The sequence below is a fragment of the Pseudorca crassidens genome, chromosome 5 (genome assembly GCF_039906515.1).
Source record: "Pseudorca crassidens isolate mPseCra1 chromosome 5, mPseCra1.hap1, whole genome shotgun sequence".
Taxonomy (NCBI): Eukaryota; Metazoa; Chordata; class Mammalia; order Artiodactyla; family Delphinidae; genus Pseudorca; species Pseudorca crassidens.
Window position 1 is genome coordinate 82,014,802 of NC_090300.1, and position 16,158 is coordinate 82,030,959.

General features: G+C 40.1%; 1 protein-coding gene across 3 annotated transcripts in view; it reads right to left on the reverse strand.

Annotated features, from left to right (window-relative positions):
- Window positions 1-4,435: 4,435 nt before the first annotated feature.
- Window positions 4,436-16,158, reverse strand: part of CD86 (CD86 molecule) — a 63,022-nt gene continuing 51,299 nt past the window's right edge. For 2 of the 3 annotated variants that reach the window (XM_067738722.1, XM_067738720.1), the window contains 2 exons: window positions 10,212-10,257; window positions 4,436-7,407 (listed from right to left, as the gene is read on the reverse strand). In XM_067738722.1, the coding sequence (XP_067594823.1) occupies window positions 7,311-7,407; window positions 10,212-10,257 (143 nt within the window). In that variant the 3' untranslated portion in view covers window positions 4,436-7,310. The remainder of the gene's footprint in view (window positions 7,408-10,211; window positions 10,258-16,158) is intronic. The other variant, XM_067738721.1, reaches the window with a different exon arrangement.

Consider the following 16,158-nt stretch of genomic DNA (forward strand, 5'->3'; position numbering starts at 1 on the left):
AAGGAACAGATAGATAACTGCCTACATAATTAGAAGCATTTTGTTACATGCTGGCAAACAAAGTGTAGCACGGTTCAGAAATGTTGCTCTAATGGACATTTTTCCTTTTCTAGTCTAATTTAACCTTGCCACTACCCCACCCATCTCTGACTGAATCTTCACTTTCTTTCCCACCTCTCCAGACCCTGCTTCCCAATTCCTGTGGTACCTAGCCTCCGTCTCCCATGAGGCCAAGGAATATTTGACTTCTTTTAAGCTCTAGAATTATATGATTTCATGAAATGAGAGGTTTTACTTTAGTTAATAAGGATCTCTACTTAAATTGAGGGGTAGATACAGGGTAGATACCTCTACCTCCTGTATAGAGTCAAGTATGTACTCTGTGATCCTGCTTCCTGTTGGCTGGGAAGAGCTCGTCTGGTGTGAACGCTCTGAAATAATGGGTTCTGAAAGCTGAGATGATGGGGGGTTGATTATCCCGGGTGGCCAGAGGCAGCTTTTTTAAGGGAGTAAATCCAAGTCATTCTTAGAGTGGAAACTAAAGTTCTAACCTGGGAGGTGGAGCTGATTGTCAGGTCTGAGTGTTGTGGCAAGGACAGGAGGCAGCTGGGCGGTTGAGAGCTAGGATGGTTGGGGTGAAGATGGCAGGTAGAGCATGAAACTACCCAGACCAAGAAGTTTAGGACTAAGGCTGTGAACAAGAACACTTGCTTATTCAGTGGCTTGAGGTTCCCCTTGGGAAACCTGGAGCTGCTCTATATACTGGCCAGTGACCAGAATCATGGTGCTTGGTGGGGAAAGGAAGTGTTGGGACAGGAATGAATTATTGCTGGAATGGGTATTCTTGGATCACAAGATACTGTGTCAATTGTGTGCAGCCTGGCTAGTGGTGAGGTATGTGGCCCAACAGAAGCAGTGGTATTTGAGCTGAGCTCTAATGATGAACAAGAGTCCGATAAGCAGAAAGAGATGGTGAGAAATATTCCAGAGACACACAGAATAGCACAAGTGAAAACAACCCAGATAATACAAGCTATATTTTGGAAACTATTAGTAGTTAAATTTGGCAGCATCATGGTTATCCAATATGAGAAGAGGGAAAAATAAGGTTGGTAAAGAGTTGAGTTAGTTTTGAGTCACATTGTTGATGACTTTGGATTTTAGGCTGAAGGCAGTCAATGGTAGAGTCCTTGAAATTTTTGAATAGTGGAGTTCCAGGTAAGAGGGTTGATTAAATACACACATCTAATTCCATTACCTCCTGAAATTCCACTAAAACTAAAGAAAAAATATTTTTTAATTTCAAGTACAAGAATAAGAAAGGAGACAACAGTTTGGAATCTGAAAAATAGATGGATGCCTGGTAACTAACTTAGGAAGGCAGGATAGCCAAATCTTTCCTGTCAGTGTAGAAACCAAGAAACAACCCAATTTGTACCCCAGAGTCATCAAAAGCCTCAGGAAATGGCAAGACTGGGAGCCAATTGACAGTGAGTGTGAGGGCCAAAATAAGGAATACTGGGTAAAAGTTGTTTGAGAAGCTGAGCTCTCTTTCCCACTCCATACCACTGGACAACTTTCCTCTCCCACCCTGGCAGAAATCTGGAGTTTTATTATCTGGAGAGGGAAAAGCAGAAAGTTTTTGAAAAGAGGGACATCTCACACATTTGAGGATGGAGTTAACCCTACTGAAAACATAGGGACAGAGTAAATTTGTACATACTGAATAAAGATTGCAGAGACTCCACCACTCGTACACACACACCCCTCTTCTCTCACTTGTCTCCCAAAATTCTGACAGCCAGACTTCTACCTTTCAGGCAAGATACTGGAAAACTACCAGCGCAACAGGAAAGACGTAAAGATGGTTTCCTGACAAAGCGCTCCTGCCAGATCCCTTTACAGTAAAGCTAAAGTTAACAAGGCCATCCATAGACTCAGATCCTCCAAACAGATCTTCAGTTCTGCACTTTTAACATGAACAGGCAATCAAGGAATATTAGATATTTAAGGAATCCCCCAACATGGATGATATATACCAAATCAGGAAGAAACAACTTGGCGTATACAGAGACAATGCAGGAAAAAGAAAGCTTAACCTATCATTAATATCTTCAGAGAGTTGATAGATGATATTGCAACCATGAAGAACAAGGTTCTTCAAGGTCCTTGAAGAATAAAGAAGTATTCAGAGAACAAAAAAGAGCTCTTGGACATGAAAACATGATAGCAGAAATTAAAAAATACAACAGACAGATTGGAAAATTAAGTTGTGAAAACCTTTAAGAAATAGAACAAAGACAAAAATACAGAGAAGAGGAGAGAAAGATAAGAAAATAGGAGGATCATTCTAGGAGGTACAACACTGGAATCCAATAATCTAGAATGAGAGATGAGAGAAACAGAGGGAAAAATAATCAATGAAACAATTCAAGAACATTTTCCTGGAGTGAAGGACATGAGTTTCCAGATAGAAAAGGCCACCTCAGTGCTAATAACAGTGGGTGAATAGGTATTTCATTACAAAATTTAAGAACACTGGAGGTAAGAGAAGATCCTAAAAACTTCCACATAAAGATAAGGAATCAGAATACCCACTGATTTTTCAAGGGCAACACTGGAAGCTAGAGACAATGGAAATGATTTCTAGTCCAAAATTCTCTATTGAGCCAAATGATTAAGTGAGAGTAGGATAAATACATTTTCAGATACACAAAATCTCATTAAATTTAATCTCTACATACCTTTCTCAGAAAATTACTGGTGGATATGTATGTACAACCAAAGTGATTGAGTAAATAAAGACAAATACATGAAATGCAGGAAACAGGAGATCCAGTGCAGAATTTGTTCACCAGACCTAGGATCTAGCTTGTTCAGATTGGAACAGGTTTGGAAATTTGTGTCTAAAGACACTGCAGGACTCTGTATCTATATGTATTTTTTCTCCTGGTGTGAACAGGTAGCCATGGTGAAAGCCAATGGAACCTCACTTTTATAAGATCCATAATAATTCTGGCATATGGGTGAGACTGAAAACTGACACATGAAAGAAGTACGTTTTTAATTTGAAGGGTCATACTAAAGACTGGTATCTCTCTTAATTATCTTTGCAAGATCCTTAGTTTAGGCTCTTTTGGTTGCTTAGGTATAGAGTAAAAGCAAATCTGCCTGAATAAGGGGAAAACATACACACAAACACACACCCACATATAAATGTATGTGTATGTATGTATATGTATACACATACTATATATGTGTGTATATATGTATACACATGTTAAACACACATGCACACTTACCTAGAGGCATAGTGTATCTATAGAAAGATGCATAAGAAGCTGGAGATCAGTGCTGCCTCTTCATGGCTAGGGAAAAGGAATGTGAGGAAGACCTTCATTTCACTATTTATCTCCTTATTCCTTTTGATGTTTTGGACAAAATGCAGGGTAAGAGAGACAGTAGACTGGGATTATTTGGTTGGTGATTGTCATGTTCTTGGAACGAGGAAATACGGGCTTGAATGAGAAAAAAGTGGGTGGATGCTAAAGCTGGAGGAATCTTTGCCTGGCCTGGTGATGACCAGATGTGGCAGGAGGGTGGGGGTGGGCAGTGGGCGCCAAAGGAAAGGTCAGAGGGCAGTGGTCAGAGATGACTCCTTGCTTCCTAGCCTGGGTTCACAAATGTGAGGACACTGAGTAGATGAAACTGGCTTCAGAATGGCAGAGGGAGGAGGGTGGATTGCAAAAGTATAATAAGGGGAAGGAGTTAAGAGTCGGCAACCGTAGCTCACGTTTTCTCTGACCAAAAACATTCATTGGTCATATCATGTGCCTTATCATCCACAGCTTCTGGACTTATGAGATGATGCAATGGCTTCTGGAAAACTCAGTGATGGGACTTCCGGAGGCACCACCTTGGAAGGCTGAGGTAGTGTAGTGTAAGATGGAGTGTAGGTACTCAACCTGTAACCAACCAAGATGCGGCCTCTTCCATGGCCAGAAAGCACAAGGCTGGGAAATAAAGAGGTGGAAGGGATGATGATTCACAAAATTTTCCCCAGCTCTGCCACTTACTAAGTTAATGACCTTGGGTAAATCACTTTGACTTCTCTGTGCCTATGTTTCCTCATCAGCAAAATGGGCATAATGGCCCAGTACCTTCATCACAGGGTTGTTGTAAGGATTAGATGGGATAGTGAGTGTAAAGGTTTATAAGAATGCCTGGTACAAAATAAACACCAGTAATATTAGCTAGTACTGTTTCACTTTTCACCTTTCTTGGGGTTCTTCCTCTCAGACTTGGAACACAAAAGGCCTAGAGAATTTAATGTACAAAGAATGGATGTTTTCACCAGAGGACATGTTAGTGTTTTATTCAATCTTTATTTTTTAATTTATTCATTTTTTTAATTTAAATTTTATTTTTGGGCTGCATTGGGTCTTCATTGCTGCATGCAGGCTTTCTCTAGTTGCAGCAAGCAGGGGCTACTCTTTGTTGTGGTGCGCGGGCTTCTCATTGCGGTGGCTTCTCTTATTGCAGAGCACAGGCTTTAGGCACACGGGCTTCAGTAGTTGCAGCACGCGGGCCCTAGAGTCCATGGGCTTCAGTAGTTGCAGCACATGGGCTCAGTAGTTGTGGTGCACGGGCTCTAGGGCACGCGGGCTTCAGTAGTTGTGGTGCGCAGGCTCAGTAGTTATGGCACGTGGGCTTAGTTGCTCCACAGCATGTGGGATCTTCCTGGACCAGGGATCAAACCCATGTCCCCTGCATTGGCAGGCGGATTCTTAACCACTGTGCCACCAGGGAAGTCCTTTTTAAACAAATAGTTTTGAAGTACTACCTTAGGTGCCTGGGATCCACTGGTGAAGAAATTAGACACATTCCTGCCCTCACAGAGCCTGGACAGTTTTCTTTTTTCTGTAATTTCCATAATTTCCATAATGACTCTTCTCACATGCCATGTATTTATTTATTTTTAATTGAGATATAGTTGACATATAACATTGTATTACTTTCAGGTGTACAACATAATGATTTGATATAGTGTATAGTATGAAATGATCACCACAATAAGTTAACATCCATCACTACACATAATTACGAATTTTTCTTCTTGTGATGAGAACTTTTAAGGTGTACACTCTTAGCAACTTTCAAATATACAATTACATGCATTTATTTTATAATCAAAGTATTTTCAATGAATAAATTTTTATACTAAGCTTTTGTTTAACGTACATGCAAGCACACATTACATGGAATAAAACATTACAAACTGAAAAGCAAGAATCCCTTCCTTAACTTCAGATTTCCTAGTTATCCAGAGAAACAACATCCCTTACCTGACATATGTCTCAGTAACTAGATAAACATAGAATCATATGAGACACAGAGGAAAGGGAAGAGGAGAGGGTTTAGGGTGAGTCAGAGGCTTTTAGCTAGGTGACTGGAGAATGGGGCTACCTTAGAGCTGTTAAGAGGAAGGACATACATTAGGAGGATAGAGGGAGTAATATCAGACTATAAGTACTGTTAAAATAGAAGAAGAAAATTCAGACTTTTACATTATTTTAATAGAAATTTATTGAGAACTGCTCTGTATAAGAATAGATACACGTATATGTATAACTGAATCACTTTGCTATACACCTGACACTATCCCAACATTGTTAATCAACTATACTCCAATATAAAATAAAAAGTAAATTAAAAAACATGTTACAAAACAGCAAGATGCTTAGAGCCTAATGAAGGCAAGGGCAGGGCAGAGCACACAAATGGTACTATTACAAGTACCAGCATGGCTAGCATAGCCATCTATAACCCTTTAGGGTCCTTTATGTAGAATAAGAAGAACTATTATTTCTGGGGCTTTCCCAAAGTTCTCTTTAGGTTTAGACTGAGGCTTCTCCATCCCTTAGTGATGCTGCCTTAGAGCCAGAGTCTCCTAACTCATTTCTACAGGGCTAATATATTCCTCTCTTGCGCCCAGGTTTCCTGTCATTGAGAATGACGCATAGACAGTCCTCAGACACAAGTTTGCTAGCCCTGCTCCGGGCCAACCATCACCTCCTTAGGACATCTGCAGGCTAAGTCAGCCTCTGGGCAATTTGTATTCTGGTCCTTTTAATTCTGCCCCAGCTCCTTCTCTCTCAGCCATTCATTGAAAGAGCCCTAAGCCTCCTTCCATTCACGCCATTATTAAGATGATAGCTCTCCCCCGCCAGCTCTGCTTCCAGCCAGATGAAACATCACAACAACCTGGCTATCATCAAAACCCCTCCCCAACCTCCAAGGAAACTGCAGTCGGCCTTAAGTCCATTTGGACAGACTGTCCATCTGTTGCTCTTCCTATGGCTTGTCGAAGGACTGGACAGACTGAACATTCATGTGTATTTCTGTTGGTCAAGATCTTTCATTTTCTTTCCTGTTTTGAGTATTGCGATCTCTCTCTCTTCGCTCTTGAACAGTTGCCCCAGGCCATCGTCTCAGTCATTTTCTCTGAGAAGAGCAGCAGGGTTTATGGTGCACAGCACTCTCCTGCTGTATCCAGCACTCTTTGCTAAGGCTCGGCAGTAGCTTCTTGGGCAGGTGGATCCTCCTCAACATTAGCAACAGCCCAGATGGTAATGGCTGCAGGACTGGTTCCTTCTCTGTCTCTAATTTCCCAGGTTTTGAGTTGGTCTGCTCATTGTTGTCAGCACACTGGGCCACCACTTTCCTTACCCTCACAGAGGGACAGGAACTCCTTAGCAGAGGGTGGACTTTTCTCAGTAATTACATTATTATAGTACATATTTCTTTATACTTCAAAATATTAATATTAACACTATAAGGCCATAAAATACATAACTCCCACCCGGACTGAAAAGGTAGTTGTTCAGTCACAGGTATACAAGATGGAATGAGGCACTACCTGAGATTCAGAGTAGATAAAAGCCACAATTCCAGGAATTGGGAGTTTTACATAAAACACAATGTATAACATTAAGAAAAGAGACTGAATCTGAAACAGGAGGTGTTAGTCTTACACAGGATTCCGAGCCAGGAACCAGTTAGGTGGGCTTGACCCACAAGTGTGCTCTGAAATGAAAAGAAACAGTTAAAATCTGCTCCTGGCATAGAGAGCAGAGCTGGCATTGTAGGGAGGCTATTTCACTTAGAGGGAATCGTGAAGCCCCCTCTATTATTAATAGTAATATTTTCTTGCCTTCTGGGAAGGCTTAGAGAGACAAGAAAAAGGTCAGTCAAAACTTGAAAAGAAAAGCATATAAAAACCGGATAGTCCTATGGCATTTACTCTTTAATTAAAAATGCATAGCACTTTTGTCGCCTGAGGCTGTCTCTGAAATGTTAATATCACACTGGGCTTCATCAGATCTTTCAGGTTCTTGGAGTTCTACTCTGGAAAAACAGAGAAAAGAATTCAGTGAGATTTCACAGTAGAGCCACTTTCTCTTTCTAGATTTCAGTGATAGGGCAGAATATAAGGGGACATTGCAATAGCAATGAGGAGAAATAAACTACTGAAGAGAGGTGGAGATGTACTGTCCATACTTCCTAAATTACTATCTTTGATTTTTGTCTGGGCCTGCCCCTGCCCTATGCTGATTCTCTGCTGCCTTCCCTCCGCAGCTCTTCCGGACCACTTCTGAACTAAGTCTGACAGGGCAGGCAAGATCTCAGCACCTGGGCTCACCATCCTGGATTCCGAGACTCACAGCGACTGGTGTATCCAGATAAGTGCTAGGCACACTGGGAGCTGTGCACCCTGGGATCATGACTTGTGTCTCTGTGACCAGGTTTTTTTTAATTAATTAGTTTATTTTTGGCTGCATTGGGTCTTCGTTGCTGCGTGCAGGCTTTCTCTAGTTGCGGTGCGCAGGGGCTACTCTTCGTTGAGATGTGTGGGCTTCTCATTGAGGTGGCTTCTCGTTGAAGAGCGCGGGCTCTAGGCGTGCAGGTTTCAGTAGTTGTGGCTCGTGGGCTCTAGAGCGCAGGCTCAGTAGTTGTGGCACACGGGCTTAGTTGCTCTGCGGCATGTGGGATCTTCCCAGACCAGGGCTCAAACCCGTGTTCCCTGCATTGGCAGGCGGATTCTTAACCACTGCGCCACCAGGGAAGACCTGTGACCAGGTTTTTGACTTAGGGTTGCTTTGACCCCATGACTGTGTGACCAGAGCCTTGATATTTTTGAGAGTCCAGTTTCTCAGGGTGGGTGGAGGTACAGACAATCTGATTGCATCATGCTGTGAAAGGATGGATCACCAGGAATCTTTGTGTATTCCTTCATGCATACATTCATTCTTTCAACAAATATTTATTTTTATAGCCAAGATATGGAAACAACCTGAGTGTTCACTGATGCATGAATGGATAAAGAAATTGTGATACACACACACATACACACACATACAGTAGACCATAAAAAAGAATGAAATCTTGCCATTTGTGACAACATGGATGGACCTCGAGGGTATTATGCTAAGTGAAATAAGTCAGACAGAGAAAGAAAAATACTATATTATTTCACTTATATGTAGAATCTAAAAATAAATGAATAATAATAACTTTAAAAAATCAGTTTATAGATACAGAGAACAGATTGATGGTTGCCAGAGGTGGGGGGGTATGGAGGTGGGAGAAATGGGTAAATTTTTTTTTAGTTTAAATAAATTGAATTTTTTTTTTTTTAAAGGACCATTTTGGGGTTTTTTTTTTGGTATTTATTTATTTGTTGGCTATGCTGGGTCATTTCTGTGTGAGGGCTTTCTCTATTTGCAGCAAGCGGGGGCCACTCTTCATCGCGGTGCGCAGGCCTCTCACTATCGCGGCCTCTCTTTTTGTGGAGCACAGGCTCCAGACGCGCAGGCTCAGTAGTTGTGGCTCACGGGCCTAGTTGCTCCGCAGCATGTGGGATCCTCCCAGACCAGGGCTCGAACCCGCGTCCCCTGCATTGGCAGGCAGATTCTCAACCACTGCGCCACCAGGGAAGCCCAATAAATTGAATTTTTTAAAACAATCTGAAAATTTGAACTCTTAAAGAAAAAAAGCACCTCACCAAATTTTGCCTTCCACAGCCCTCGTATGTGAACAAAGGAAAATATAAAGAAAAGGGTATACACACTTCTCCCTATGCCATATTTAGGGTTACTTAAGTGCTGTTCTTATTTGAATTTGATTAGGTAAAGGATCTAGAAAGAAAGCCAAATAAATGAAAAATAAGTACAAATCAAACAAACAACTTAAATTATTGCTCAGCTGAAAGCAAACGTAAGACAAACTAAAGCCCAGAATAATGTTTACTTTTCCACAAAACTCCTTTTCAACATGTTATATACTTATCAAACCATCAGAGTGTAAATTCTATAAGTCCTATCATCTTTCAACCAGTATTCACCATGAAAATTACAACTACTGAAAACTGTTAATATTATTAAAAGGCTACTTTCTGTAGATCCAAACATATCTGCTGCTGCAGTTTTACAGTTTAAAAAATTTATTGAGCACCTACTATATGCCAGGCACTGTGCTAGGTTCTGGCAGCACAATGATGAGCTTCGATGATATGTTCCCTGCCCTCTATAAAGTTTGATTTAGTTAAGTTTATAGAGTTTAATAATATAATTACACCAGTATATAAGTATAACCTGGTGTTATGAAGAAAAAACACAGGAATCCACATGATACTATAACAGGCTGACACAATCTAGTTTGGGAAGGGTTTTTAAGAAAGTGCAACTTGAGTCAGGATCTGAAGAATAAGGTGAAGAAGTGGCAAAGAACATTCCAAGCACAGGGCACAGCAGATGCAAAGACACTGAGGCTAGAGGGTACATATTATCACTCCTCACTTATTTATTTATTCATTCCACACATACAGGACACCCAGGCACTGTGCCAGGTACTGCAGTTACCATGTTGAATAAGATGCAGCCCATGCTCACCACATCAGACCCTTTTGGTATTAATTTTTTACTTGACCACAACTGAACTTGCCATGACCCTTGGGCATTGTGCATAGGGCACACACCATCCATTTATAGCTAGGGCATTTCCCTCCAAGTCCTAACTAGTCTCACTTTCCTTTTCCTCTCCATTAGTTCATGTATGCTGAGATCCCAGCATGCCTCAGACCAAGCCTAGTTAAATTATAGACTCTCTGGGGATTGTACCTCTTTCAACAATGTTGTAGGGTCAGGACTCACCTTTTCTCAGTCTGTTCACTCTCTGTCCCCTCCAGTTTGATGGTTTCTGAAAGAGACAAAAACAACTTCAGAAAATGTATTGCCCATAAATACTAAAAGAGGGAAAGTTTGAAGAGGCTCCTAAGTCCTAGGACTCAGAGAGAAATCATTGTTGCCATATATGTGGAATAGATGGTTCCTTGATGAAATTTCATGGGGACTGAGAAGGAGCTTCCTTCATCCAAAAAGTAAATGCCTTCTTTTGTTCATTGTACCTTAAGTTCTAATGTTGGGAATAGGTTTTACTTACAGCTCTATTCTTTACTAAACTAAAAATACTACTGGGAGGTATAATACATTTAGTTTTAGCAATCATTTAGTGATGGGGAAAAAAGTTTCCAATCCTTTTCTGAAAGTAAGGTTTAGAAGGAGGAGGAAAAGGAAATCTTGCAGATGTTGGTGACTAAATGGGTTAGCCAGCTGGTGCTACCAAATAATACACAAGGTTGCATGGAGAGGTTCAAGTGGGAAATTTCTAGTGGGCTAGACCTCCCAAAGCCTGAGTTCCTACTGGCATGGACTTACTACTGATGCAACTTTGGGTGAAAATTCCTCTATGCTGACTGTTATGACCGTGCTGTTGTCCCGCTCTGCGCCTTATAGCAGGGGTTGTTAACCCAGGGTCCATGGAGGAATTTAGGGACTGCAGCAATCCTTTCAACAACACCCCTGATGGTTTTGAACACTTCCTGTCTTTGGCAGTTCTCTTTGTGTGTGCATGTGTGTGTGTGTTTAAAAATAATCAGTTTTATTGAGGTAAAATACACAGTAAAATCCAATCATTTTCCATACAGATTTTGATGAGTTTAACAAATGTATGCAGTCATGTAACTACCACCACAACCAAGATATAGAACATTTATATAAGCCCAACGAGTTCCCTCCAGCCCCTTTTCAATCAATTCCTTCCCCCCACCCCATCCCCTGTAACCACGGATCTGCTTAATGCCACAGTAGTTTTGCTTTTTCTAGGATTTCATGTAATGTGTAGTCTTTTCGTGCCTAGTGTCTTTCATGTAGCGCAATGCTTTTGAAATTCATTCATGTTGTTTCATGTTACCAGTAGTCCATTCCTTTCTATAGCTCAGCAGTATTTCACTGTATGTATATAGCACCATTTGTTTATCCATTCACCAACTGCAAAAATTCAGGATGCCAGATTTTCAGTATTATGAAGAAAGCTGCTATGGACATTTGTGTGTGTGTGTGTCTGTGAAGACATATGTCTTTATTTCTCATGGGTAAATATCAAGGATTGCTGAGTTGTATAGTAGAGCATAAGAATTTCAGTTGCTTCACATCCTCTCCAACATCTGATATTTATCAGTCCTTTTAATTTTAGCCATGTTAGTGGGTATGGGGTGGTATCTTATTATGGTTTGAATTTGTATTTCCCCAACGACTAATGGTGTTATGACTGTGTAACTGTGCTTATGGGCCATTTGTGTATATTTTTATGTGAAGTATCTATTCAAGTCTTTTACTTTCTGCCTTTTGTTATATGGATTGTCTTCTCATTACTGAGTAGTATTATATAAGTATGTATTCTGGTTATAAGTCCTTTATTATATTTATATTTTGCAAGCATTTTGTCCCAGTCTGTGTCTTGACTTTTCATTTTCTTAAAGTCAAAGGGCAAACATTTTTAATTTTGATGAAGTTCAGTTTATCAATCTTATCTTTTTATAATACAGTTTATGCTTACCATGTCCTATCTGAGATTTGCCTAACCTAAGCTCACAAAACTTTTCTTCTATGTTTTCTTTCAAAAGTTTTTAATTTTAGCTCTTATTTTAGGTTTATGATCCACTTCAAGTTATTTTTTGGGGTGTCTAGGTTCATACTTTCCCATGTGGATATCTAACTGACCCGATACCATTTGTTGAAGACTATCCTTTCTGCATGGAATTAACTTGGCACTTTTGTCAAAATCAGTTGACAAAATCATATTTTTTGACTCTCCATTTTGTTCCATTGGTCGATATGTCTGTCCTTTCACCAGTGTCACACCTTGACTACTATAGCTATATAATAAATCTTGAAATTAGGTAGTCTAAGTCCTCCATCTTTGTTGTCATGTTTCAGAATTGTTTTGGCAATTGTAGATCCTTTGCATTTCCACATAACTTTTAGAATAAACTTTTTAATGTCCACTAAGGAGCCTGCCAGGATTTTGATTGATAGTGCATTGAAACCAAAGATCAGTTTGGGAGAACTGGTATCTTAATAGTTAGTCTTCTAAACCATGGACACAGCATAACTCTCCATTTATTTAGGTCTACTTTAACTTCTGTCAGTAGTAATGCTTTTAGTTTTCAGTATACATACAGGTCTTGTACTTGTTTTTAAAAATTAATTCCAAAGCCTTTAATATTACTTGATGCTACTATAAATGGTATTAAAAAATTCAGTGTACAATTGTTTGTTGTTAGTATGTAGAGAAACAATAGATTTTGTGTATTGACCTTGTATCCTGATACTTTGCTACACTAAATCAGTTGTAATAGCTTTTAATGGATTCCTTAGGCTTTTCTACAAACATGATCATGTCATCTGCAAAATAAGGCAGTTTTACTTCTTTCTTTCCAATATGTATGCCTTTTATTTCTTTTTCTAGAGTTGTGGCACTGGCTAGGACCTCCAGTACAAGGTTGAACAGAAGCAGTGAGAGTGACATCCTTGCCTTATTCCTGATCTTAGGTGAAAGCAATCAGTCTTTTATCGTTAACTATGATGCTAACTAAAGGATTTTAGTAGCTGTTCTTTGCCAAGTTGAGGAAATTCTTTTGTATTCCTACTTTTATGAGAGTTTATCTTTCTTTTTAAAAATTATGAATGGGTATTAATTTTGCCAAATGCTTTTTCTGTATCCATTGACACGTATTCTGTATCCACATGATTTCTCTTTTCAGTCTGTCAATAGGTGAGTTTTATTGCTTGGTATTTGGATGTTAAACTTACCTTATATTCCTGGAATAAACCCCACTTAATCATGATGTATAATACTTTTAATACATTGCTAGATTTCAGTTGCTAATTTTGTTGAGCATTTTGGCATCTATGTTCACAAGGGATATGTGTAGTTTTCTTTTCTTGTAATGTCTTTTTCTAGTTTTGGTATTAGGGCTCCCCCTGCCTTCAGAGCAGCCTAGAAACCGACTCCAGGCAGTAAGTTGTGGCAAATCATAGGGCTCACCTTATCTTTTCCCTTCTCTCAGGGACTATAGTTTTCTGTAGCCTGTTGTCCAATATCTGAAAACAGTTGTTGCATATATTTTGTCTGATTCTAGTTGTTTACGGCAGGAGGGCAATTCCTGTAGCAGTTAAGCCTTAATGGGAGGAAGGAAAAGTCTGTGTCTTCTATATAATTTTAAAAGAGCTTTAACTGTTAGAAAAGTCTCTTATTTCCTTCTACCTTCTTATAACCTTCATCGAGATACCCTTTAGAGCCTCAGTTAAGTATGATCTTTGCACCCTATGGCAGTTTTTAGATATTTAAAGGCAGCACTTGTGTCCTCCCCAAGGCTTTTTTTTTTCCCCCCTGGCTGAGCATTCTGAGTTATTTCAGATATTTCTTTCTTTTTTAAAATACATCTTTATTGGAGTAAAATCACTTTACAATGCTGTATTCGTTTCTGTTGTACAACAAAGTGAATCAGCCATATACATGTATATATATCCCCATATCGCCTCCCTCTTGAGCCTCCCGCCCACCCTCCCTATCCCACCCCTCTTGGTCATTGTAAAGCACCGAGCTGATCTCCCTGTGCTATGCAGCAGCTTCCCACTAGCTGTCTATTTTACATTTGGTAGTGTATATATGTCAATGCTACTCTCACTTCGCCCCAGCTTTCCCCACCCCACCTGCCATGTCCTCAAGTCCATTCTCTATGTCTGCGTCCATATTCCTGCCCTGCCACTAGGTTCATCAGTACCATTTCTTTTTAGATTCCATATATATGTGTTAGCATACGGTATTTGTTTTTCTCTTTCTGACTTACTTCACTCTGTATGACAGACTCGAGGTCCATCCACCTCATTACAAATAGCTCAATTTCGTTTCTTTTTATGGCTGAGTAATATTCCGTTGTACATTTGACTGATCTTCCAGATACTTTGTAAATCTAATTACATTCTATTTTTGTCAAAGTTCCTCTTAAAAATAATGGTGCTTATAGTGAATACAGTATTTTGGGATGTCTGTACACCAACACAAATAATATTATCCTTTCATACTCATGACAAAATCACCACTGTTTTTTTTTTAAAAAAAAGCTTCTTTTTTAAAATGAAAGCAGACAATAAAAAGACAGCTTCTAAACTTTTGGATTTGATTACAAATTTAGCATTTTGAAGAGTAGATATGATGGTATCACCTGGTTTCAGTTTTTAAGCCCTGTGAAACTTTCTGTTTAAATGGTGGTTAAAAATAATTTATTTTGGAAAAGGCATTTGCCCTTTAAGAAATCATTCCTGAAAGAGCTGAGACTCTTCCAAATTTGGAGGAGGGAGGCAAGTTGTAAAAATTGTAGGTTGCTAGGCACTATTACAATACAGATTTTAGTTAGACAAGAACCAAATGAGGAAGTAAAACTTCAGGAGGAGCTATTTTAGTCTTTCTCCCCAATGGGTAAGCTGAGAGGGTAACTTCTGATTGGGAAAAGACAGTAATTGAAGGTTACAATTTCTCATGCTTTAACTGCCCTATTTGACAAAACAAAAAAGGAGAAGAGAGATTAGAAACCAGCTAGAACAACCATGGCATTTCCCTTTTATTCATTTAAGAGCCTAAACAGGGTAAATATGTACGGTTGAGGAATAGAAAAACTGTAACTACTGAACAATCACTGGAAAGGACTTTTGACACCAGGTTAGTTAGTTGGAGGGCTGTCTCCTCTGAGAAAAGGATTAATATTGGATTAAGAGGAAGCTGCACTGTTGGAAAAATTTCTACTCATCAGTAAGCTTGTGTCTCTGTGGATGGGTCATGACTGTTTCCATGTTTGTCTACTGGCAGAATTTAGTTCCTTGTGGACTGAGATCCCCATTTCCTTGCTGGCTTTCAGCTGGGGGCTATTTCCAGTTTCTAGAGGCCACCCACATTTCTTGGCTTACGGCCCCTTCCTCCATCTTCAAGGTCAGCAGTGGTGCGTTGAGCCTGTCTCAAGCTTTGGATCTCTCCTCCTTCCATTTCCTCTTTCTAATCCAGGTGGGAAAGATTCTGTGACTCATGTGATTAGATTGGGTCTACTTGGATAATCCAGGATAAACCCATCATTTTAAACTCAGTATTTAATCATGTATGAAAAGTCCTTTTTGCCATGTAGGATAACATGTTACAGATTCTGGGGTATATGAGGTGGATATCTTGTTGGTGGCATTATTCTGCCTATCGTACAGCCAATGCCAGGGGTATCCACAAACAAGTGCAGACATTGCTAAAGTTACAAAACCCAGTTTTACAAACATCTCATATCTACGTGGCATGGTTACTTGGTACATCTCCCTCCTCCAGTAATATCAAGGCTCTTCTCTTTGACCAAACTTACTGGCACATGTGACTATCTGACCAAACAACTTTTTTTTTTTTTTGCGGTACGTGGGCCTCTCACTGTTGTGGCCTCTCCCGTTGCGGAGCACAGGCTCCGGAGGCGCAGGCTTAGCAGCCATGGCTCACGGGCCCAGCCGCTCTGCGGCATGTGGGATCTTCCCGGACCGGGGCACGAACCCGTGTCCCCTGCATCGGCAGGTGGACTCTCAACCACTGCGCCACCAGGGAAGCCCCAGACCAAACAACTTTTATCTACCAATATTCTTTATCACATTCTTGAGGGGGTCGTATATGTACTATGCTCTCTTGTGGTCTTCTGCCTTTTAATACTCATAGCTCAATTTGACCATCTCAAAT